Source organism: Amblyomma americanum, chromosome 5 (genome assembly GCF_052857255.1).
Source record: "Amblyomma americanum isolate KBUSLIRL-KWMA chromosome 5, ASM5285725v1, whole genome shotgun sequence".
Taxonomy (NCBI): domain Eukaryota; kingdom Metazoa; phylum Arthropoda; class Arachnida; order Ixodida; family Ixodidae; genus Amblyomma; species Amblyomma americanum.
The window spans coordinates 168136639-168159909 of record NC_135501.1 but is presented as its reverse complement, the minus strand read 5'-3'; the positions used below and the strand labels follow the sequence as shown (position 1 = coordinate 168159909).

The 23271-nt window shown below is 47.9% G+C and overlaps 2 protein-coding genes across 2 annotated transcripts; one reads left to right on the top strand and one right to left on the bottom strand.

The window, feature by feature from the left end:
• The first annotated feature begins 2881 nt into the window (after positions 1–2881).
• Positions 2882–7452, top strand: LOC144134324 (uncharacterized). The gene is made up of 3 exons (XM_077667262.1): positions 2882–3362; positions 5941–6204; positions 7219–7452. The coding sequence occupies exons 1-3, from the start codon at positions 3126–3128 to the stop codon at positions 7450–7452; spliced, it is 735 nt and encodes a 244-aa protein (XP_077523388.1). The 5' UTR covers positions 2882–3125.
• A 10499-nt stretch (positions 7453–17951) lies between these two features.
• On the bottom strand, positions 17952–23271 carry LOC144133005 (peptidoglycan-recognition protein SC2-like). Its single transcript, XM_077665789.1, has 4 exons — positions 22991–23271; positions 21458–21655; positions 20646–20851; positions 17952–18129 (listed from the first exon to the last, which is right to left on the bottom strand). The coding sequence occupies exons 1-4, from the start codon at positions 23058–23060 to the stop codon at positions 17998–18000; spliced, it is 606 nt and encodes a 201-aa protein (XP_077521915.1). The 5' UTR covers positions 23061–23271; the 3' UTR covers positions 17952–17997.

The window sequence follows — 23271 nt, the reverse complement described above, 5'->3', positions numbered from 1 at the left end:
ACAGGTAGTCCAAATTATTCCACAGCCCTCCACTAAAAACGCCTGCCAGAGCCCATGCGAGGCCTCGGGACGTTGAACCGCACACACTATGCTATACAATACTTTCTGTAGGGCACACTCAGAACAACACAAGGCGCGTCCTGATTTGATTTTCGCCTGCCCAGGTTTCTCTACCGACTCAGGGAAAAGCAGGGCTACTAGCTGCAACCCGCCGCGGTTGCTCGCTGGTTATAGCGCTCAGATGCTGACCCGAGAGACGCGGGTTCGATCCCAGCCGCGGCGATCGAATTTCGATGGAGGCGAAATTCTAGAGGGCCGTGTACTGTGAGATGTCAGTGCACGTTAGACAACCCGAGGGGGTCGAAATTTCTGGAGCCCTCCACTACGGCATCCCTTGTAGCCCGAGTCACTTTGGGACGTTAAACTCCCGTAAACCAAACCAAACCTATTAATTGCGGAAAGAAAAGATATTGAATCGTTAAAGTAGCACGGCTGAATACACAGGAGATCAGGAGAAAAAGAAATAAAATCAGTGCTTTTTCTCTCGTGCGGAAATCTAGCTATTCAGTAAATGAACGGGCTCCCAACTTCGTTTCTTATAGAGAAAAATTGGTCTGAACTAAGAATCATTCCTCCTCCCATGTTCCAGTTATTCAGGGGTTCTGGTTTGAAGCCCTGCTCTTCTTAATCTACATTCATGATCTTCCTGGCAATATTTCCTGTAACACCCGACTATCTGCCGATGGCTAGCGTAATTTAGCGCTCCATCGTTAACAGCATTACCGCCTTTCAACAAGATCTCCCTCTAATCGGAGCTTGGGGCAAAAATTGATCAATGTCAGTTAGTATAGCCAAAACATGTTGGATGTTCTTCCTTCGCAGGTTCTCGTGCATTTCTTTTAAGTACATTTTGTTCAGTTCTGAAGTATAGTTAGTTTCGCCGTGTAAGTGCTAGGACATTACGGTAACGCACAAGATAACACGGCCATCCCATATCAGGAACATCACTAACCAGGCCAACCACATCATGTTTTTGTAGCGATAGCTACATTACGGTAGCATTTCGAGCCTTCAGCGTGGCGGCGCCGCCACCCTGTGGCTGCGCCGCCACGCTGTCACGTGGTTGGTCACGTGGTGCGGAGCAGCTGCCGGCGGCGCGGCGCCGTGGCTGATCACGTGCTTCGTCACGTGGTTGGTCACGTTATCAAGTTCCACTCGGCCAGCTGTAGCTATCGCGTCACTACACGTTTAACGAGAGCTAAACCACCGCAAATTTTTCTTTGGTCCCAATGTGTGATTCGCATCCTCATCCATAAAATTACTAGCATATCCGACCTTTGTTCGTCCAAATTATAACACAGGTCAGCAGTATGAGACCCTCACCATTCTAACCTCTCTTAAATATTAGAATAGGTGAAAAATCGCTCTGCCCTTTCGATTAATTCTTTTCGCTCATATTGCATTGTACGTTTGTTTTAAGCTACAGAGATAGGCTTGAAACACGACGACAAATTTTTCCTCTATCGTGTGTTTTCTCATCCACCATTAGGAGTATGAACCACATCACCAGCTCATCCTGTTTCCAGCCGAATAGCCACCTCAAGGCCGCCTGTGCACCCGCTGCAAAGATCACCGCTCATCAGCCACAATATTTTCTCAAGTCATCCCGGAACTGGAACAGTATGCCGCCAAACGCCGTACGCCACACTAAAGCTATCCATTTATAGGCTGCCATCGAGGCCATAATTCTATAGCTGTCATGCACATCCCTCATGTAATGCCCCACACCGAGGGCCTTTGAAGAAATAAATAAAAACTAAACAAATATCAGACATAGACACATATTGTAGCCTTTAATTAGCATTTCCTTCATTGATTATAGGTTCTTATTTGGCCATGTGCGCCAGTGGCGTTTTCTATAAAATGTATTCCTGCATCAAACAGATCAGATGCAGAATTTTTTCTTGGAACCTGCTGCTAACGCACTAGTTTATGAATAATGAAAGGGCTCGCTAGTTGGTTAAAAATAATCTTAAAGGACAGCAACAGAGCCAAAGGGATGTAAGGTACAAGGAAGAAATAGGCAGGTCGCGCGCTCACTCCCAACTAAAGAACGTTTACTGAAGTTCTGAAATAGCTTACACGAAAAAAAGGAGAAAGCTCACAAATGAGCACCAAACAATCACCACAAAATAATTCAAGATATTTTACTTCCCCTAATTGCAAGGAATGGCTGATGTAGTTTACTTGTTGTATGGTGATTTCATTAGTTTCCAGATGTTCGCCTTTTTCGAAATTTATTAAAAGTTGTTCAGCTCCCAGTAAACGCGCGTCCGGTCGGCTTCTTTCCTGTGACTTGCGTCTCTTTAGAGCTGTTTCTACACCTCGAGATGTACTACGTGCATATGTTTAGCACGTGTGATGAGCTTTAATTACTTGTAAGCTGTAGATAGCAATTGATTATTTTTAGTAACTACGCGAATGCTCAACAAGCCCACTGGTGAAATGCATGCACATTCTTCTGTTGATAACTTCCTCCTCCCTTCATGGCCCTCCGCTGTGCCATAGCTGGACAGCGCCGGCAAAACCGAATGGACTCGTTGAGTGAGGTCCAAAGCAACTAACCGTATTCTCTTCAATAAATGTATTCACACACGCACATTCACGAAGGTTTTTCACATTGTGGAGGAATCGAGGCTATATTCTCCTTCATCGTTGACTACTTCTTTCACTTCATCATCGTTCTCTTCCAAGCCCATCCTGATAGCATTGCAGTTGACATTATTTAAGGCCAACCTGTGTCTAGAAAATCCTTGTGCTTAGGCAGGAAACCAGAGATGTCATGGACGCCGAGATGCATGGATATAATCAATGCTAAAGTATTTTAAAACACGGCTGCATTGAAAGAAAAAGATAATGGAAAGCAGCGCTTTCCAAAAGAAGACAAAGAGGAACAAGGTACGAAATCGCCGTTCGAAGCTAGTGGATGTTAACCTTCGTGACCTCACTCTGTCACCTTCACTTGATTGCAGTCTCGCTGTGGGCAAAGGCGTACTTCAGAGAGCGACCAGAGAAGACTGCGGTCACGGCTGGGACTGACTTTCCACCCCGAAGAGAGCGCTGACATGGAGGTGGCTGAGCCGGCTGTTGGGGAACTTGCTGTTGTGAACCCGGAGTATGACCTGAGTGAAGAGGAGGAGTGGGAAGAAGATGAGGAGAGCGAGGAAGATGATGGGCGCCAGGTCGATGCTCTGAATGAGATGCATGGTGGCCAGGCGACCAAGCCACTCCGCTACCATATCTTCCAGGTCATCGGGACTCTGGTTATCAGCATCTCCTGCACACTCGCCATATACGGCATGGTGAGTGCGTTTTGTAGCGGCTCTTATGGCGATTCCTACCTTTTGCGGATGGGCGTTGTGGTATGAACACTGGACCATATGTGAAATTCTCGCCAAGCAAAGGGCAAATGGTGGCAGCAGGGGAGGAGGGATATTCATTTGGGATGTTCCTACGCTTGCCCATTGACGGATGTAACGTTGATAAGGTGCCTAATGTGCATAAGGTGGAATGTCTCGCATCGCACCATTGACCACTGTCATAGCACCAGCGACCCCATAAGATTTCCTCCTGGAGAGGGTAGGCAGAGTTTAATGTAGGCCCAAAAGCTCACACAGCCTCGTTGATACTAATGTAGCCTGTAGCAAGCGCAGGAAACAATACAGCAACGAAATAGCCTCAAATGCGTTCCCTTCATGTGTGGTGCGCGAGGGCTGTTTCCAGTGTAATGTGTACAAGTATAATGGTGGATGATTACCACTGCTCGACTCCAACTCTTTGTAACCAGACATCACAAAATTATCAGCGAAGTAACGCGAATGGTAGTGAGTTCCGAAAGAAGAAGAGATCGTAAGCAGCAGGAGCTATGGTTAGCTCGTTTTTCTACTCATTCCAGCCGCAGTTGTGGCTAACATTTTTTCATGCCTTTCCACATACGCTAGTTTTTGTCTTCCTTTACCCTGCTCTGCATTACATCACATATGCAAAGTGTTAGGTATACTCAGATCGTGTGTCTTAAAAGACATACTCAAAGGCAACTTGAGTTGTGAATACTGCATGCTCTTTATTTGTACACTGGCCTATATTTAGGTTCCTGTTTAACCATCTGTACCTTGGAGGGACACTGAAATGATTTTGACAGTGTTACGTCTCGCCTACGACGCGCGGTATAGCCGGCGCGGATGCAACGGACGCCGCGGCTTCGTTCAAAGTGGCGGTCATTTTGGGCCCGTTCATCGCTGCCGCAACGCCTCCCGCCAAGCGCGTCCAGGCAGGTTTCAGTGCCACGTGTCGTCGTGCGTGCGTGTGTGTGTGTGTGCATGTTGGTGCCCACGCTTGTCAAAGCGCGGCAGCCGGGGAGAGGAGCTCCCCAACTGGGAGGCGAGGAGGTCTGACCGGCGCCGGCCCGGCGGACGCGCACGTCACGTCTGAACATGTTCAAGCGTCGCCGTATCGGACGCCTCTTCCCAAGCCGTTCCTTCTTGCCCTCGACTCCGTGGGTATAAAGGGAGCTGCCCCGGACGCCAACGAGAGACTTCGATTTCTTCCTGCGAGTAACGTGGTCGCCCTGACCGGCTGCTCTTTTGCGATGCCAGAATAAACAAGTTGTTCTGTTGCCGGTCGACTCATCCTTTGCCGGGACCTTCGGATGTTTCCAGCTTTGCCCCAGGCCGCCAGGCCAACGCTACTCTTGGGGCTTGCAACCCAAATGCAACAACAGTCATATTCTAGTGCAATAAATCTGCAGAGGTCTTAGTCAGTATTCGAGTCAAATTGAAAAGCTCTGTGTGGAGCCTATAATTTGCAGATAATTTCTTTAATCACTGCTCGCTGTAGCTCGCAACCGATTAGGGCGACACCTCACCGTGCATACCCTACCCCCATGACCTCAGTGGACTGTATGGGCGAGCCATCTCACGGGGCATACCCAGGTGGTGTGTAGGTGGATAGGGCTGAATGGGGCATGGAGGAATGCCGTCGCGACCTCTTTTATTTATTTTTTTTTCTGCTGCGTCGTCACGTATGAGTTGAGAGGGGGCGACGAGCAGCGCTATTTTAGTGCTTTAGCCCTCATAGTGGCCTTTCTTGGCATTTAGCCATTGTGTGTTTGCCTCAAGCCTGCTTTGTGGCAAGCTGCCAATTTGACACTGTCCACCTGGTTGTGGTCAAGCTGCTCACTGTGGCAAATGGCAGCTCAGTTAAAGGTTGGTAGCGTCAGGTTGCTTCGGGAGAGCAACCTGGGTATTGCAAGCCCCAACAATGGCAGCAGTTGCCATCGCAGGGCAGTGGCGCCTTGCTTAACCGCTGTACCACTGCGCATGAGTGTCATGAGTAGTCGCTGCAATTTGTTAATATAAAGTAAATAACGGTCAATTCCGCATATATGACCCATTATGGTTATTCGAACAACTTCCACTCGTGAACAATGGATCTAAATACCTGTCCCGAGGTGGAAACCGAAGTGCTAGAGCATCTAATTCGCATTTGCCTAACTCCGCAAATCAACCGTCTTTTTTTTGTCGCCGATATCTTGGGTGTTAATTAAGCTAGCTTGTAAACTTTTGCGCTGCGGTAATGAGCTTTAGAAGGCCGTTTGCTCGTACGCGTTTCCTGACCTCAGGGTATACCATTGCATGGTCTCGTCAATTTTGGCACAGGGATAAATAAAGAAATGCCCTTCAAGTCATCCCACTGTTGAAGTCCACAGCATCATATCATTTCGAATCTGGAAAATGTAACTGCCTGCAACCCAACCAACTCTTTAAGGGTTTTGTTCACACAGGTATGGGAGGAGTATGGAACGAATTCTTCCTATAGAAATCTTCTCTCGGCTCGTGGAGATTGCGGTTTGATGAAGTCCGAATTTCTGCGTCTGCACAGCCGTCGCCTGACCAGGAGGCCTCTGTGGACACGTGGAACGGAAGCTGGGACGCGTTTCCCGCGCTCCTGGTCTCTCAGCTGCAGGTCCGACTGTTCGCTGTCCTCATGCCCGTCCTCTTCCTGGCTTTTCCCGAGGTCCTGGGCTCCCTGAAGCAGAATGCTCTTCTGCTCGTCGCCTACGCGGTCCTGGTGACACCCTTCATCATTCTGCCCGTTCTCCTGCCTATGCCGCCCTGTTCCGGTCCGGACACCCCCAAAAAGCTGGTGGGCATCGACGACACAATTCCTCAGACGAGCTGAAACGTGCTAGTTGAGAACCTTCAGGCATGGAAAACGTTCTACCCCTTACAGGAGGATGAATGCCATATTTTCGTTTTCATGTTTTCTTCTTTTGAAAGGAGTTGAGACATTATAAAATAGATTGAAGCCTAGAATTCGCCGGCCGCGCTAAATTATTTATAATTGAATTCCTTTTCTCGTGCTGTTTTGGTTTCAACAGAAGCAAGGGCGCACTGACTTTACTTTTTAAAATACGCCTTCCATTTGAATTACATGAAGGGTTTATGCATGAAGTGGTGCAGATTGCTAAGTTTGCCAGATTGGATTAGAGCCCCCACAGGTATTAGTGTTTTGGAGGAAACGGAAAGTTATTCCGGAGCCCTTCAGTAGGGCGTTTGCCATAACATGTGTTGCTTCCGGATTTTCAAGCCCACACAACAGATATCATCACATATACCACACCATACCATAACATATCATACAATACCATACCGTACCATGTCATACCATGCTACATCATAGCCATTAGCAGCTTAAAAGACTGATGCTACAAATACGCAGGAACTAATGCACTAATGCCTAATGTACGCGTCTATGCGGGGGCTAACCGTTCGTCCTCAGGATTGAGTTCTGCGACCGATATTAATCCCAAATCACATGATTTTCGGTTACCATGCACTCCCACGTGATGCATACCCTCTAGATGATAGTTATTAAGTAGCACACAGTGCCCAGGCTTAAAATGCGGCTAAAGCGACTCGTCCGGCGAGGAGGGATGAGACGCAGCCTGCATGGTGCTACACCGCTTTTTTGGACGGATTGCCGAACCTCAAAAAGAAACAAACACAAAAAACAGGACTTCTCGTTCTCTCTGTCTGGTGTTATGACAGCACACTGTCCACAACACACAAGCTAACACAAGCCATCTGGTGGTGTCATCTGGCGGGGTCGTCTGGTGGCGGTGCATGGCATTAGTTAACACTCTCCACCTCCTCGCAGTACCACCCGAGACGCAGTTCATCTGGGGACTCTAACATCGGCGGAGACGCGTCAGCTGCGCTGTGGACATGGGTCTTCTGGTACGGTCCCGTGCTCCTGGTCAGCATCCTCAGCGCCACGAAGATATACAGAACCAGGAATATGGAGGCGCCAATGGCCCCGCAAATACCTCAGCAGCCGCAACCCCCCGCACATGAAGAAACTGGACTGTGGCTGGACCGCCGCAGAGGCTAGGCTCAGAGCGAGAGAGGCGGACACTTCTTTCTTCTGTAGAGGTCCAACATGGCGCATCGCCAAAGCCTCAGCACGCCTGACTTGCCATCATGCCGTTTTGCTTCCTAATTTCTGCCTCAAATAAAGAAAGCTTGCACGATAGATCGTGCTCAGCCTCTATTCTCCTTTTGCATGAAATACAGTAGGTCATTCCTTTGTACACTCAAAACCAACGGAGAGTTTAAACTCCTTCAGTTTTGATGAAATACTGACTCACTGGGTCAGTGGGCACCTACTTCGTGCTATAAGGGCGCGGTGATGTGAGACAGATATTTGTCTTTCCTTTTCTAAAATTAGTAGGCCTAAACTTACCGGCTTAGCGCATTAACCAGCGAAAGCGGACAGCAATTAGCAGCCAGAGGTCTGGAGTGGCAGGTAGTGGTTTTGGAGGATATGAAGTGGCACAGCAACTGTCTAACTTCTCGGTGGACACCTCAGCCACGCCGTGAGTTAAGGGAGGAAAATTGTAGTGAATGAAGATAAAGCTGCCGTAGGGGTGGAGGGCTTCCAAATAATGTCGACCACCTGGGTATCTTTAACGTGCACTGACACCTCGCAGCACACCGGCGCCTTCTGTGTTCCGCCTCCATCGCAACGTGGCTGCTGCGGTTGGGTTCGAACCTTTGCAGTGTACTCCGGCTTAGTACCCGAGCGCGATAACCACTTAGCCATCGCGGCGGGTGCTCATGCCAATCAGCTCTCGCTGATTAATGCGCTAAGCACGTAAACTTAGACCTAAATATTCTGCAGGGACACTACTTACGTGAGGCAATGCGAAAGCATTATCGTAGTCGTTCAATGTTTTATTACTATGCCTGGGTGCATTGTTTCCGCTTAATGTTTTGAAGGCCCCGCCGTGATCAACCTGTTTTTGATCTGCCGCTCTCAGGTGCAGCGCCTGTTTTCTTGTAACCTTAGCCAATTGCGCTGTCCCAAGAGGTCGCGCATGCTTGGCTCCGTTCTTTTATGTTGTCAAAAGCTCCTTTGATATCCAGTGCCATTATTACGTTCTCTCTGTCCCTAGGGACGTTATCAAATATTAAAGTGTAATCAAAGTGTAATCAAAGTGTAATCAAAGTGTAATCAAAGTGTAATCAAACGTTATCACGTTATCAAAGTTACGTTATCAAAGTGTAATAATGGCACTGGATATCAAAGGAGCTTTTGACAACGTAAGCCACGATGCCATCCTGACAGGCCTGGACGACCTGAACTGCGGCAGGAGGGTCTTCGGTTACATCAAAGCTTTCCTCTCAGATAGAACAGCGACGATAGGGCTGGGAGAACTCCGCTCGGAGAAGTTCCACACCCCTAACAAGGGAACTCCCCAGGGCTCGGTCATCTCACCTACGCTTTTTAACATTGCAATGATCAGCCTTGCAAAACAACTTAAGGAAGTCGAAGGAATACACCATGCCATGTATGCCGACGACATCACCATCTGGACAAATACGGGCTCACTAAAGGAAGAGGAAGAAAGACTACAGGAGGCCGCGACCTGCGTAGAGAACTACGTAACAGTGAGAGGGCTAGCATGCTCCTCCGAAAAATCAGAACTGCTCAGAGTCTGGAGAGGGAAACAAAACCGCAGAGTCCCGAACAGCGGCGAGCTTAGGCTCAACGTCTACCTAGAGGGAAAACCCATACCAGAGAAAACACTCATAAGAATCTTGGGCATGTGGATACAATCAAATCAACGGTGTACACATGCACTTGCTCTACTCAAAGCTTGCACCCTACAAGTTGCCCGCATGATCACGCGCGTCTCCCATAAACGCTTGGGCATGCGAGAAGAAGACACGCTAAAGTTGGTCAGAAGCCTGGTGATCAGCCGAGTCACATACAGTCTTCCATACTACAACCCAATCAAAAGCGAAATCCAACAGATTGATGCCATTATACGTAAAACATACAAAACAGCACTCCATCTGCCGCAATGCACATCCACAGAGAAGCTTTTAGCACTAGGACTTCATAACAACTTTGAAGAACTGAGAGAGGCACAACACGTCGTCCAGTTGCAGAGACTACAGCAGACTCCGTCTGGCGGGGAGCTTCTGCAGAAGTTGAGATGCAACGAACAAATACAATAAATCCAGCGAACCGCGACTATCCCGGACGGCATACGGGGCACAGTTAGAGTGACCCCCATCCCCAAGAACATGGACCCCAACCTACACGAAGAACGCAGAAAGGCGAGAGCCGAGTACATCCAAAAATCACTAGCCCCCCGGGCAACAACGGTGTATGTGGACGCAGCCACATACTCCAGAAGGATGGGACAAAACAACCCCAACGCGGTAGCGGCTGTGATAAACTCGGACATGCGGGAAATCATCAGCGCGTTGCTACGGGACTGCACGGTAGTCCAGGCTGAAGAAGTGGCCGTCGCTCTAGCAGCAGCGGAGGGCTACCGGACTAAGCGATCCTTAATAATACTAACCGACTCTCAAACGGCATGCCGAAACTTCATGTTAGGCAGAATAGGTCACAGAGCGCTCCGCATACTCCGCTCTGGGGACCGACCCAAACGAAGCACAGAAGAAGAAGAACCAATAAAACATACGATAGTATGGACGCCGGGACACGCGGGAGTGGAAGGCAACCAAGCGGTCGACAGGGTAACTCGACGGTACACTTTCTACCGAGCTCCCTCCAGAAGCGACCTCGAGAAAGCCGAACCTGTCCCTAGAGATTACTCGGCAATCTTAAACCACTGCAAGGGCTGCAGGAAACGGTACCCCCCACCACATAGATCTCTCTGCAGGGAAGACGCCGTCGCCTGGGGGCTGCTACAGACGGGCTCATACCCGAATCTAAATACACTCAACAAAATACAACCCACACTATACACAGACAAATGTCCATGGTGCCGTGAAACATCCACGCTCTATCACATAACGTGGGCCTGCCAGAAAATAGAGGTGGCACCAAAAATACCAAACCCGAGTGCGGAGCAATGGGAAGGAATGCTCTCCAGCGACCGTCAGGACGTCCAACTTGGGCTAATCCGGCGAGCACAGCTGGCAGCGGCATCCAGCGGAGCCCTGGACTAGGGGCAGACGACCATTGCTAAGAAGACGGACGACACACCTGACTCCGGCAAATTGCTCACCTACACTCTAGAGCTCAATAAACGTTTTCCTTCCTTCCTTCATTTCTTCCCCGCGTGCCGCTTTGCTGCCCTTATCGAGCCTTAGCGCAGCGGTCGCCACATCTGGCGAGCAACACTTCCGCCATGCGCAGTTGCTTTGCATGCGCGCGCACCTAGATGACTGGAAGAGAGCGCGCGCAGTTTAAATGGAAAATCAGGGGCCGTTGAGCCCCAGAATTTGTACACGCATTAAAGTTATTTTCTACCAGTTTTTGTGTCTGCGTATTGGTTGCACATCACATCACGAATGTTCGGACCCTCTGGCTGCATGGCGATGAGGTTGGCCGAGATTGCGTGTCGTGGACGCAGGATGTAGGCGTTTGGCTGCAGTTTGCGAACTGAGGTGGTGAGATTTATGACACCGCCCGTGTACACACACGCGCGCCCCTGTATGACACCACCGGGAACGCTGTACCACGAACGACTGCATCACGGTTGCTGAAATTCCGCGACAGTGGAAGTAATTAAGCGCCATGCGTAAATTCCAAAAGCCATTGAGCCATTCACGTTTTTTTTTGTGTGTGTGAGAAAAAGGGTTGGAAGCGTACACAAAGAACATCATTACGATGCAGCATTAAGTGTCGAGGAAATCGCGCGCCAGAGCCATCTAAGTGAAATGGCCTGTCAACTGGTCCGAAGAAAGATAGTCCCGTAATTTTGTGGGAGAGGGGTATAGGTACAGTGGAGGTTGAATGCCAGCGGGGCCAGAAAAAGTTAAATGTTCAAGATTAGAATAGATTTAGAGGCAATGGTGGCATTCAGGGGAGTGTCAGGACGGTAGAGGAAAAAAAGGGCAGGAGTTGAGAATTTAAGGCGATACGTTGAAGAATTCGTATAGTTGGGGGCTGGTACAGATAAGCCAGGAACAGGAGGGAATGAAGAGGTTATTCAGTGTTGTCGCAGTGAACATGTATTTCGTATTTTGCAATGGAGGTTGGTACGTGTCCCACGTTGGTGGACAAGGCCAGTCGATCCCAGACACCCAGTTTTGAAGTTCGCGGGGAAGTTCGATGCACAACATCACTGCCCTGTTCCCAGCGTTACCAAGATTTTACCTTAGCGTGACTGTGGGTGGACGAATTGTGGTGGGAGCCTCTGGTAGATCATCCGCGAGTTCTGCAGCAATAAGACCCACATGAACTACGGTCGCTTAGTCGCAGTCCAGCATTGGTGTGCAAAACGTACCGCTATCTCTTACGACACCCTAAGGGGCACTAAAGGAAAATTGAACAGAAGGAAGAAGCTATTATCAGGTTTTTTCTGTAGATTACTTTTCAGGGGCACTGTCAAAGCGCGCTCGAAAAGGTGACAGTGTTGCCGAGAAAATCCCAAATGAAATCCCCAAATTACTTTTCAGGGGCACTGTCAAAGCGCGCTCGAAAAGGTGACAGTGTTGCCGAGAAAATCCCAAATGAAATCCCCAAACTCTTCCCGACAAGGCCGTTACAAAGCGCTTGTCTTGGGACGTCAATTCTGTGTCGTCACTCCTCCAATGAGCAAGAAAAAACGATGTATCTCTTGGCCAGTCAGTGAAAGCAACCAGAAACAAAGCAGCTTTTTCCACCGATCGCACGACCCTTTGTTACAAAATTTATCATCAATTGGCAGATGGCGCTGCGTAGCGGCGGAAAATCTGTGGCTCGGTGCTACAAGTGGCGCATGCGCAGTAGTGACTAGAGAGTGAGAGAGAACGGAATCGGCGGCGGCCACCTGCGCCATGTGTGACGTCACTGGTGCTCCGACATACGCCGGCTCGCGCGAAGCGCGGTGTTGACTAGCGTAGTGAAGCTTTTCGCTTCAAAAACGCTGTATCTCTTGGCCAGTCAATGAAAGCAACCAAAAACAAAGCAGCTTTTTCCACCGATCGCACGACCCTTTGTTACAAAATTTATCATCAATTGGCAGATTGGCAGATGGCAGAAGGGAGACGCCAAGGACTTGAAAAATTACAGGCCGATCAGCTTACTATCCGTTGTCTACAAAGTATTTACTAAGGTAATCTCTAATAGAGTCAGGGCAACGTTAGACTTTAATCAACCAAATGATCAGGCAGGCTTTCGTAAAGGATATTCTACAATAGATCATATTCACGCTATCAATCAGGTGATAGAGAAATGCGCAGAATATAACCAACCTCTATATATAGCTTTCATTGATTACGAGAAAGCATTCGACTCAGTGGAAACCTCAGCAGTCATACAGGCATTGCGTAATCAGGGGGTAAAAGAGCCTTATGTCAAAATACTGGAAGATATATATAGCAACTGCACAGCTACTATAGTGCTCCATAAAGTCAGCAATAAAATTCCAATAAGGAAGGGCGTCAGGCAAGGAGACACGATCTCGCCAATGCTGTTCACCGCATGTTTGCAGGAGGTATTTCGAGGCCTGAATTGGGAACAGTTGGGAATAAGAATAAATGGAGAATACCTAAATAATCTGAGATTTGCTGATGACATTGCCTTGCTGAGTCACTCAGGAAGTGAACTGCAAATCATGATCAACGAGTTAGACAGGCAGAGCAGATCGATGGGTCTAAAAATTAACATGCAGAAAACCAAGGTAATGTTCAACAGCCTAGCAAGGGAACAACAGTTCACAATTGGCAGCGAGAGCCTAGAAATTGTGCCGGAATACGTCTACTTAGGGCAGGTAGTGACAGCTGATCCGGATCATGAGAGGGAGATAACTAGAAGGATAAGAATGGGGTGGAGCGCATATGGCAAATTCTCGCAGATCATGAGTGGCAGTTTACCAATTTCCCTCAAGAGGAAAGTGTACAACAGCATAATCTTACCGGTACTCACCTACGGGGCAGAAACGTGGAGGCTAACGAAAAGAGTTCAGCTTAAGTTAAGGACGACGCAGCGAGCCATGGAAAGAAAAATGATAGGTGTAACGTTAAGAGATCGGAAGCGGGCAGAGTGGGTGAGGGAACAAACACGGGTTAATGACATCCTAGTCGAAATCAAGAGAAAGAAATGGGCTTGGGCAGGGCATGTAATGCGAAGGCAAGATAACCGCTGGTCTTTAAGGGTAACGGAGTGGGTTCCAAGAGAAAGTAAGCGTAGCAGGGGGCGGCAGAAGGTTAGATGGGCGGATGAGATTAAGAAGTTTGCAGGCAAAGGGTGGATGCAGCTGGCAAAGGATAGGGTTAATTGGAGAGACATGGGAGAGGCCTTTGCCCTGCAGTGGGTGTAGTAGGGCTGATGATGATGATGATGATGATGGCAGATGGCATCGCCATGTTGCCATGGAAGGAAATTTTATTTGTCACTAATCATGCATATGTCGGCCTCACCTTTCAGAAATAGTGCGAACGAATTGGAGAGCTTGTGCTTGGCTTAGGCGTTTGGAGTTGTCGCGTCTGAACGCTTCAAACAAGCCAACAGTGCACTATTCAAAATGGGTGACGCTTCGCATTTCTGTGTCAACAACACTTCCACCGCTGCTATTATGACGACGCTTCATGTACACGTCGAAATATTATTCCATGTGTAACATACGTGCTAGTCGTGCGCAGTGAGTACCCGGCCTTACGGGCGGTGGATGCACTCAACGAGGCCTGCGCAAATACCGGAATTACCAAAGGTCATCGCTAGGGCCTCTCACTTTTAGGCGACTAATTAGTGGCTTATCAAAGCTCTGTTCTCGGTAGAAAGGAAGGGTTTCAAATCTCGGGAGAATAATGTCTCGATCATGCTGGACTTCGTGTCCCAGTTTAGTGCTTTTTTAACGATACTTCTGGAATTCCGTTACCAGACGTCGCAGTGTGTTCGACACGCGTAGGGCCCATCGTAATCGTTTACTTCCTGCAGCGCTACTGCTGGTAAATCACTGGTGTAAGTCACGACAATCTCATTTATCATATAACTGCTCGCACGCTGACACTAATTTTAAAATTTCTGTTTTTTTTTCAAATTTTAAAACTTACCCAACCATTCGTTTCGTCGCCGTTGGCCTCTCGCTACATGCTCGCAACAAACTAACAAAGCTCGCTTTATCTTTCAATGTGTGCCCACAAGTGTTCGGGTACATCGGCGCCTAAGCGGATAAAAATTCTTCCTTGTTCAAGTTGCGCAAATTTCTGAATCTCTCTGTACAAGGTATCTGTCTTCTTTTTGCCTGTTAACAGGCGAGACTCTTCTCCTGTCGACTATACTGCTCCCATGGACTTGGCTGTGCGCTCCGGTGGTCCTGGTAACCATCATCGGTGCCTCAAAGCTATGCAGAAGCACAAATATAGCAGTCCAGCTTCAAAGTCATCTGGTAGCAGCCGCAGGCTAGGCAGCTGGACTGTGGCTTGACCGTGCCAAAGGCTGAATGCAACACGGCAGGACAATCTGCATATTTTCGGGTGATCCGACATGCCGTCAAGGCAAAAACCTGGGCACTACATGGCATCGCGTCATGTTATTGAGTTTTTGCTTGTAATGAAAACAAGGGCGCAAAGTCATGTCCGCTTCGGCTACGCTGTAAACATGAATTACCCTATAAGGAACTGAAAAGGAGTGAGCAGTACTCCAGCACACTATATTTTAAGGGGAAGGGTATTCTGCGCAAATTGTGGGTAGATTTCGATCGTTAAATATACAGAATGCTTATTGCTGGAAACGGGGGCATATTCTCACCTCGAAGCATAGTACCTTAAAACAGTTAGCAATGGAAAGAAACTTTTAAACGCAGCACATGGGATCGTCATGTTAGCTAGTAGAGTAGGTTGAAAGCTGAGTAAAAATATTCGTAACTGCAAGAATTTCGCATGTTTTGAGGAGGGAATCTGTTTCCATTGCCAACAGTAAGTATTCACGCTTTTTAATGGTGGTAATCTACACCGTAGGTTAGATAGCATACCCTACCCCTATTAGGAAGTGGGCTAGAGGAGGGTCTACTCCCTTTTCACTCCTTAGAGTGTAGGTTCTTACGTTTCTCCTGCTACATACTCAGAAAAGGTCTTGAAGGTGAGAGAGACGCGCATTTTGACAGGACACTGAATAAATAAAGTCTGTGTTGTATAAGGAGCACGTAGTCCTTGATTTCGCGAAGAACTGGAGATTTTTTTTTTTTTGAGATGCGAGTGTGATGCAGGCTAATGGCTAATAGGTAGCGCTAAGAGCCAGTTCCTGCTGAGGTTTCCGGAAAAGAACAGCCGTCATGACATACTTCAGCTTGTCGACAGCCTCTTTTTATGCCACATGAAAAGTTTTTGAATTAAGCAAAAACTGTTTTTGTCGTGTGTTCGTAGCCTGCGGCTATCCTGTTGCTTGTACAGCTCTGCTTCATCCGCCATCGTCAGGCTTGGCTATTGGATTGGGTCGGTCATCTAAGTCACGGGAGAACTAGTGAAACGCCTCTTTGGCTTCAATTCCCTCGTGGCCAGATACCCAGCTGCTGTGGCGACTGGTTTGAGAGACTGTGTCTAGCGATGCTTGCTTTCCATGCGCCGTGTAGACATATGTCTGCTCGGTATTTTTTGGATGCTGATTATTGCATTCTATGCTCCATGCTGGTTAATATTTTTCTATTCAGTACCATTTCACTATATGCGTTTACTGTACGCTCTTAATCAGTAAAAACATTGGACAAAAAGAAGGGTCCCTACGTTCTAAGACATGCATATCTCTCACACCATTCTAATGCAAGTCGACACCAGGCGCACACTTCCTCACATTATCAAATCTGCCAACATCCTCGAAAAAATGACCCCTCAATTCAACGAGGGCAGACGTCAAGCATAAACCATGCACCACAGACCATGGCGAGATGCCTATTTGTGTTCTGTGTGGTCTGATTAGTTCCTTCAGTGTTCAAATGAGTGCCATGTGAAGGAGTCATTGGTTGGAGGTGTAGGTGAAAAGGCCTGGTGCGTCTAATCAAGTGTGCTAAGTGTTGTCTCCATTTTCTTGACCTGGCTTTCAGCGAGGTGCTGGTAGGGCACGCTGTAAAGAAATGTGCGTAAACAAGAGGAGGCTGGAGAAGAAAGCGCTTTAGGGTATATGTGAATGCTGGGGATGAGAACATAGTTTGCTAGCGAAAAAGGTAACTGCCTCGCCACGCTGTAATTTGTGCTCGTGTCATGCTGAGCTCTGCTTGCGGTTGCTGTCTGTAATTTTTCGCATCGAAAACGCGAGACAACCATTTTTAAGCGGAAATAGGCGTCATTTCCTGATAATGAGCCTGTCGACATGGCCCAGCTTTAGAAATGAGCGCTCATCCCGTTTTCTGCACGCAGGTGAACAGTTCCTATTTAAACGGAATGGACATGGCAGGTGCCATAAGGTCTGATTTCCTAACGGTGCCCAATTCGTCCACTCTCCTTTTGTTACTTATTTATAATCGGATACAACTCAAGAAAAAGCGAATGATGTCGTTCAGAGGAGGCCCTTCCGCTAATGGCGACAACCGAAACTCGTGATGTCTTCTTTATACTGACTATTCCGGAGTTAATCTCTTTGCACTTGCCAGCCCTCTGCATTGCCTTGCTAGCAGTTGAAGGGGGATTAACCACGAGATAATGAATATAGGATTAAGAAGTTAGCTGGAGGGCCTCCTCGTACGGTTAAAGTTGTAACCGACTATAGTTTCAACGCGTCTCGTGGTCTTGCTGGTAGGTCTTGCCAGAGCTTGCAGGGTATGCCTCGGTACCTGTGAGTGCCGCCGCAGTCGCGGTTGGCTGAAAGCTTTGGACAAGGAGGAACCGCCCCCCCCCCAGACTCCTTAATCCGGCATGATATGCCCCTGCAATGCTTTCTTTCTCACCCCTTTTACCCCCTCATTCATCCTTTACCTTACGTAAGGCTTGGTTTAGCTTCCCACTCTGAGTGAAACAACTATGCCCTTTCTTTCCTCATCGTCCTTAGCTTATTTCACCAAGAGTGATACGAAAGTCCCGCTGGGATGACCACTAATATCGAAATCCAGCATCTCCGCATTCTGGCCTCCGAGCGGTGAATTCAAGTTGTCTCCTTAAGCGGACAACCTTGAGGCTTGCCTACCTGCCCGAAGAAGGCGATGTGCCATTCGACACGTTGAGCGTCGGGTAGGAAAACAAGCTACTCTGAGACCGCACGTGAATGTGGCAGCTTGCGCTGGTGTAACATGGCGCCCATAGAGTCGTAGTAATCATCAAAGTAATCGGACCTGGTGATGTCCAGGAATGGTTCTTCGTTACTTGAAAAGAAATATCTGTAGAACTGCGCTGTTTCGAGGAGAGAATTGCAGCTCGTGTGTTCCGAAAAAATTATTTTTGCACTTAAGACAGGTGTGTTTGTATGTGTACCAGCCCAGCATTGCTAAGTAGGTTTTAATTCTTTCTTTGGTTGTGTTTTATTTCTGGTTCAAGATTGTCACTACTAGCAGTACTTCTTGAGCTGGCCGCCGTAACGGGCCCATTTCTTGATGATGGCGTAGAGGCGACTGCCCGGGCAAGCAGTGCAGTTGGCGTCGCGATGACCATGGAGGGAGTACGTAGACCTTATCTTGCCCTGCAACAGCGGAAGGGACGCGAATGAAAGCGTGTTGATCAGAAGAGCTATAGCATTCGCAGCTGCCGCGAAAAAAAAGAGAAAACACGGTCCCTGCCATCCACACAAAGCAAATGTCCAGTGAAGACTGCACAATGATGACGTCGATGCATAGTTGGACCAATCTTGTGAGGTTGTGACACAGGTCGGCTAACTAGGTTTTTTTTTTTAAACTCGTTTTATCTTTGATGTAAAACAAAGTTTCCGTGCGGAAGCTTCAAAATCTTGGCCTGTAGCTTTCTTGGTCGGCGTCTCGTTTCGTTTCTACTGACACTGATGTCAAGGGATTGCGATTCGTATGCTGTTTTGAAATACCGTTGGATTAAGAGTAAAAACCTGTTTTCTGGAGTGTCTAGATGGCAGGCAACTGCACCGATTAATGAGCTTGTTTGTGCGCAGATCTACGAATATCGACACTCCTACCACTACGGTTGCAATACAATGACAACAACAGCTTAGCTACCCGCTTTTGGGAGAGAGTGACTGGTGCAGGTACATGCAATTTCAAGGGCATACGTCACTTTGAAATCTCAATTGAGGGCCATACACAAGTGTGAAAACATAGACGGCGCTGGTGATATGTGCTGCGTGAGTCGCGAAACGAAAAAGTTGTGTTTTTAAAAATCTCTTTTTACCTTTTCATCAATCTATTCTTGGGTATATCTGAGGTGCCCATCCGCTGTAAAACCCCGCTGCGCCTTAACTGTACCTACAATCGCTATACAAAATCGCACTCTGGCAGGGTTTCCATGCTTCTAGCGGCGTCTTAAGACCACGCATCCCACCCGATCATTGCTTGCAAGTTATAACTAGGCCGTAGAATCTCCGGTGTCATGAGCTATAACTAGGCCTTGTAATCTCTGCAGCCGGAGCGGCCCAACCAGCCGCTCCGGCTGCCAGACTTCAAAAGGTCGCCGACGCCAACACTCGACACCTTTTTCCGACATGGGGGTACTACGCCTACGGCTTTCTGAGGGTACTAAGTCACCCGAAGAATACTGCTGCGGGGCAATATTCTTCTTGACGTAGGTTTAAAAAACAGGCGACACTTCGCTATGTACCTTCTCAGCATTTCAGCACTTTCAAGAAGGAAAGCAGAACGGCACTTTCTCGCAGAAATCTGCCGTTGACTAGCCTCAATATGTCCTGAAACAGGTAGTTTCAGTTTTAAATTATTCGATTTTTTTTACCGACGGATTTTTATCGCTGTTTTCACATAAAACTAGAATGCACATGGCCTACTCATAACTCTTACAAATGTGTTTCGAAGTTCTCAGCGGCGTCTCACGACTACGCGGTTCAGAAGATGACAACGCAGTTGCACGATGCTAGAGGTACGGACCCCGTTCATAAAATGGTCACGTGATCGCGGTAAGTGCTTCGTTTGGTCGACATGCGAAATGAATCACACGTCCCACCCAAATACCACAAAGGGTGGGCGAGGCACCCACAGGCAGTGGTGACGTAATCACGGACTGAGTTTCATTTAGGTCGCGAGGGACATCGCAGATACAGCGTTTGCTGTGATATCTCATACTCGGACCAGAGGGATGGTGTAGCTAATCACTATTCAGAATTTTATGAACCTCTGAATTCGCGATCAAAGCGCGTTTTATGTTAAATATAATGCAGACACCCGCATTCCACTCAAATTCTGGTCACGCCCTTTAATAACGTAGTTAGTCAAACATTTTCCCTCTCTCTACTAACCGCTAGCAGACTGCAACAGTGCGGGTTGTCTTTAAGGCTTTTGGACATACGTCCCTTAATGCTAGTTTCCTGTTGGAAACCTCCCATACAAAGTCTTCCTCTGTTAATAGGTCGTCTTATCTTTGCTGGTGTAAGTAAACATCGGTCGATTTCCAGTTACAACATTGATTGCTCGATAGCTAGGGGCGAAGCACATGGAGGAGATAGCTTTTCTTTTTCTTTATCTTCGTCTTCTGCTTTCAAACTGAGTGCAATAACCTTTGCAGAGCAGTGATTTCCGTCTTGATCATATCTCTCTTGTGTGGACGTCGACAGACAAGGCACGCAAACATAAGATTCGTTATCTTAGACGGGGCAGGTTGTTAAACCCCGAACCGGAGTGTACGATATATCCAATCAAAACAGAAATAATTGTCAAGAGTGCAACTTTAGCAACAAGCGACTGTAATACTATTTTTCAGTCGTTCAAACAATCGAGGGCATCACAGAAGCTGGATTTGTAAAAACTCTCCGCATTTTTTTCTTCAGGTTATGTATCAGAAGTCGCTGACCAGGGAAATACCGACACCACGCAGACACAGCAGACGATCGTGATGAAGCGGATAGCGGTCAACTTGATGGTGTTCTTAAGTTCTGTAGGGGCATACTTTTGATTAAGTGGGAAGCAAAACCATATCCTTCGCATGGAATGTCCCGTGTTGGAAGCATTCAAGTTGGCGATCAATGGCTTTTCTTCTTAAGATGTCAGCGTTAAAAGAACAGCATACCATTTTGACGCCACAGGCGATGAGGTTCTTGGCCGCGTTAAGCATGCTGTTGCTGGGCGTCGCGGTGGTGAAGTCTCCGACGAAGGAGATGGCGATGCCGTTGCTGTTGTAGCCTTTAGTGTGGGCACCCACTCGGCCCCAGCCACGGCCCTCGTACACGCGACCATCACCACCCACCAGGAAGCTGTAGCCGATGTCCGGCCAGCCTGCGGAAAGGACGACCAGTTGCGTGCTGATGTAACACGGCGTTACAGTGAATTACAGCGTCTTAAAGAAAACAATCGGATGGGGTGATTACATATAAAGGTTTATGCGAAAATGAGACACATGCTTGCATCCGACAAATGATTGCGCTGAGAAAGATCGCGCTGCATTGAAGCAAAACTGCGATTAAATAATTATGAGATTATGGAGCTAGCGATGATCATTTTCCTCTTTAATTGATGCATGAACTTCTTCATTATACTAAAATTGTTGTAATTGATTGCATGCCAGCTAGGCACATATTTTCTAGTTACCACTTTCTGTAATCGCCCATCCGAATTCTGGAACCGCCGGCGCCCGCAGAATGAATGAAGATATATCAAGGTAAGAGCTATGTTCTGGAGACGAGGTTGCACTAGGCCCGATAGGCTTTTTAAGCTGTGGCGCGATCAGGGACGAAAACTGTGGACGTCTACAAAAATGCAGGTGAATTGAAAGAAAGTAGGCTAAAGCGAAACAGGACGCCAGTGAGGCCCTTCTAATTTCAAATTCCCTGGTGGGGTGTCTGCTCTAAATCCTGTAGCTTTCCAGCGGGCACCAACACTTACCGTTCTTGTCCATGTGGTAGTTTTGGTGTCCGCGAATGGATCGGCTGCAGCTGGCCTTGTCCCTGCACTGGGGTCCCGTGGTGTGGTGGATGAAGACGTACCGAGCCTTCGGGTCCTTCATGGTGACCCGGCTGCGAGGGGCCCGCGCTCCCCAGCCGCTGCGTGGAACGATCTCCACGCCCGGGCATTGTTGGGCCTCTGCGCACCAGTGAGCAGTGCATTCATAATATGAGTTCATTGTTAAAGGAATGGTTTCGGATACTGCTTCGACAGAACCGTTGGGTTTTGATCGATTTGGGCAAACACTAGCAGAAAGACAGAATTCTATGCAGGCAAGGCAGAAATAAGTGCGCGTCTTCGTACGTTTCGTTGAATGCGCTGACTGTGGTGAAAACCGGTACTTTGCAAGAACCATTGCTTTTCATGCATTGATTGATTGATTGATTGATTGATTGATTGATTGATTGATTGATTGATTGATTGTTTGATTGATTGATTTTCGTGGGCCTGAGCAAAGCCGCGGGTTCCCAGGAATGCCGTATAGTGGTGTGGACTTCGGGTAAATTTCCACCCTCTGCGCTTTTTCAACGCTCGTCGAGACATTTGCAATTGCACCTTTACTTTTAGTGCCCAGTGATGATTTGAAACTATGGCCTGCGTATTTGAAGCTCACCGTGATAAACGGCGTGGCGCTTTAAAGAGCTCCTATTCTCATTGTTATGAAGGATGTTAAGGACGAGCGCGCACACACCGGCCTCTGTACCAAATTAGATATCCACGAGCCATTAAAGTTCATCCTGATTTGGTCTTCCCAAGTAAATCTGCTCCTTCTTTAAATTATGTCACCGCAAGCGTGCACTCTCCTACTTCGGCTGCCCCTTGATACCTCTTCCATTTATGAGAAATGTTTGATTTTGTGAACACGATTCATGTGTTACAATTCTGTTGCGTGAAGTGGGTCTTCCACGTTAGCGGCTATAAAAAAATCAGAAATTGTTTGTCAGAAGCACCAGCAAAGGTACCATAAGGCTTAGCAGATTATACGTGCCTGAAGAGTGGTCTTTCCGCAAAGACAAGGGTGACCCCTTTGATTCAATGGGTGGCTAACGGGACGTGCTACGGCGCTTCTAATGAGATAGTTTTAATTCAGGATTGGTACACCTAAATATTTGAGTATGCGAACTGGAGCGTTAAAAATATTATTAAAACCAGTTGCCGGTTAGAAGAGCTCGCAGTGTATAGTTGAGCTTCCCAAACGCTGCTCATGTCAGTTGTCCACCTCACTCCTTATCTGTCGGGCAGATCCCGAATGCTTACTGCCTTCAGCAAAATCTGAACAGTATAGGTCAATTCTTTAGTCAGCGGGCGAGTTCGGGTGTTAAGTAAGACAAAAGACTCTTGATGTACGCATAAAGTGGCGGGCGATTTGTCCACTCGATAGCCGCCCTTGATTAATGAACGCTTGGTATCGATGGCTGCCGTAGTCACCGTGAACTGTAGCCTGCGAATTCAGAAGCAAATCACCGTACTCACCGACTGTCGTGGCTATCAGCACCGCTCCCAACGCTGCAAACGCGAGAAGGCTGCTGCCGGTTTTCTGCATGCTTGCGACGAAGCCCGACGCTTGCTAACGGCGATCAGATGAGCCGGTCGGGTGTGTGTCTCCCCGGCACCTCCGGCTAAGCGACTCCTCTCTAAACAGCAGAGCTCATCACTCAAATCTGCCCGGTTTTGCACACGAGACATCTGATACCGGTTGAGTTTCTTTCCCACACCCCCGTATCAGACACAGGACCATTCTCACAATCGCAAAT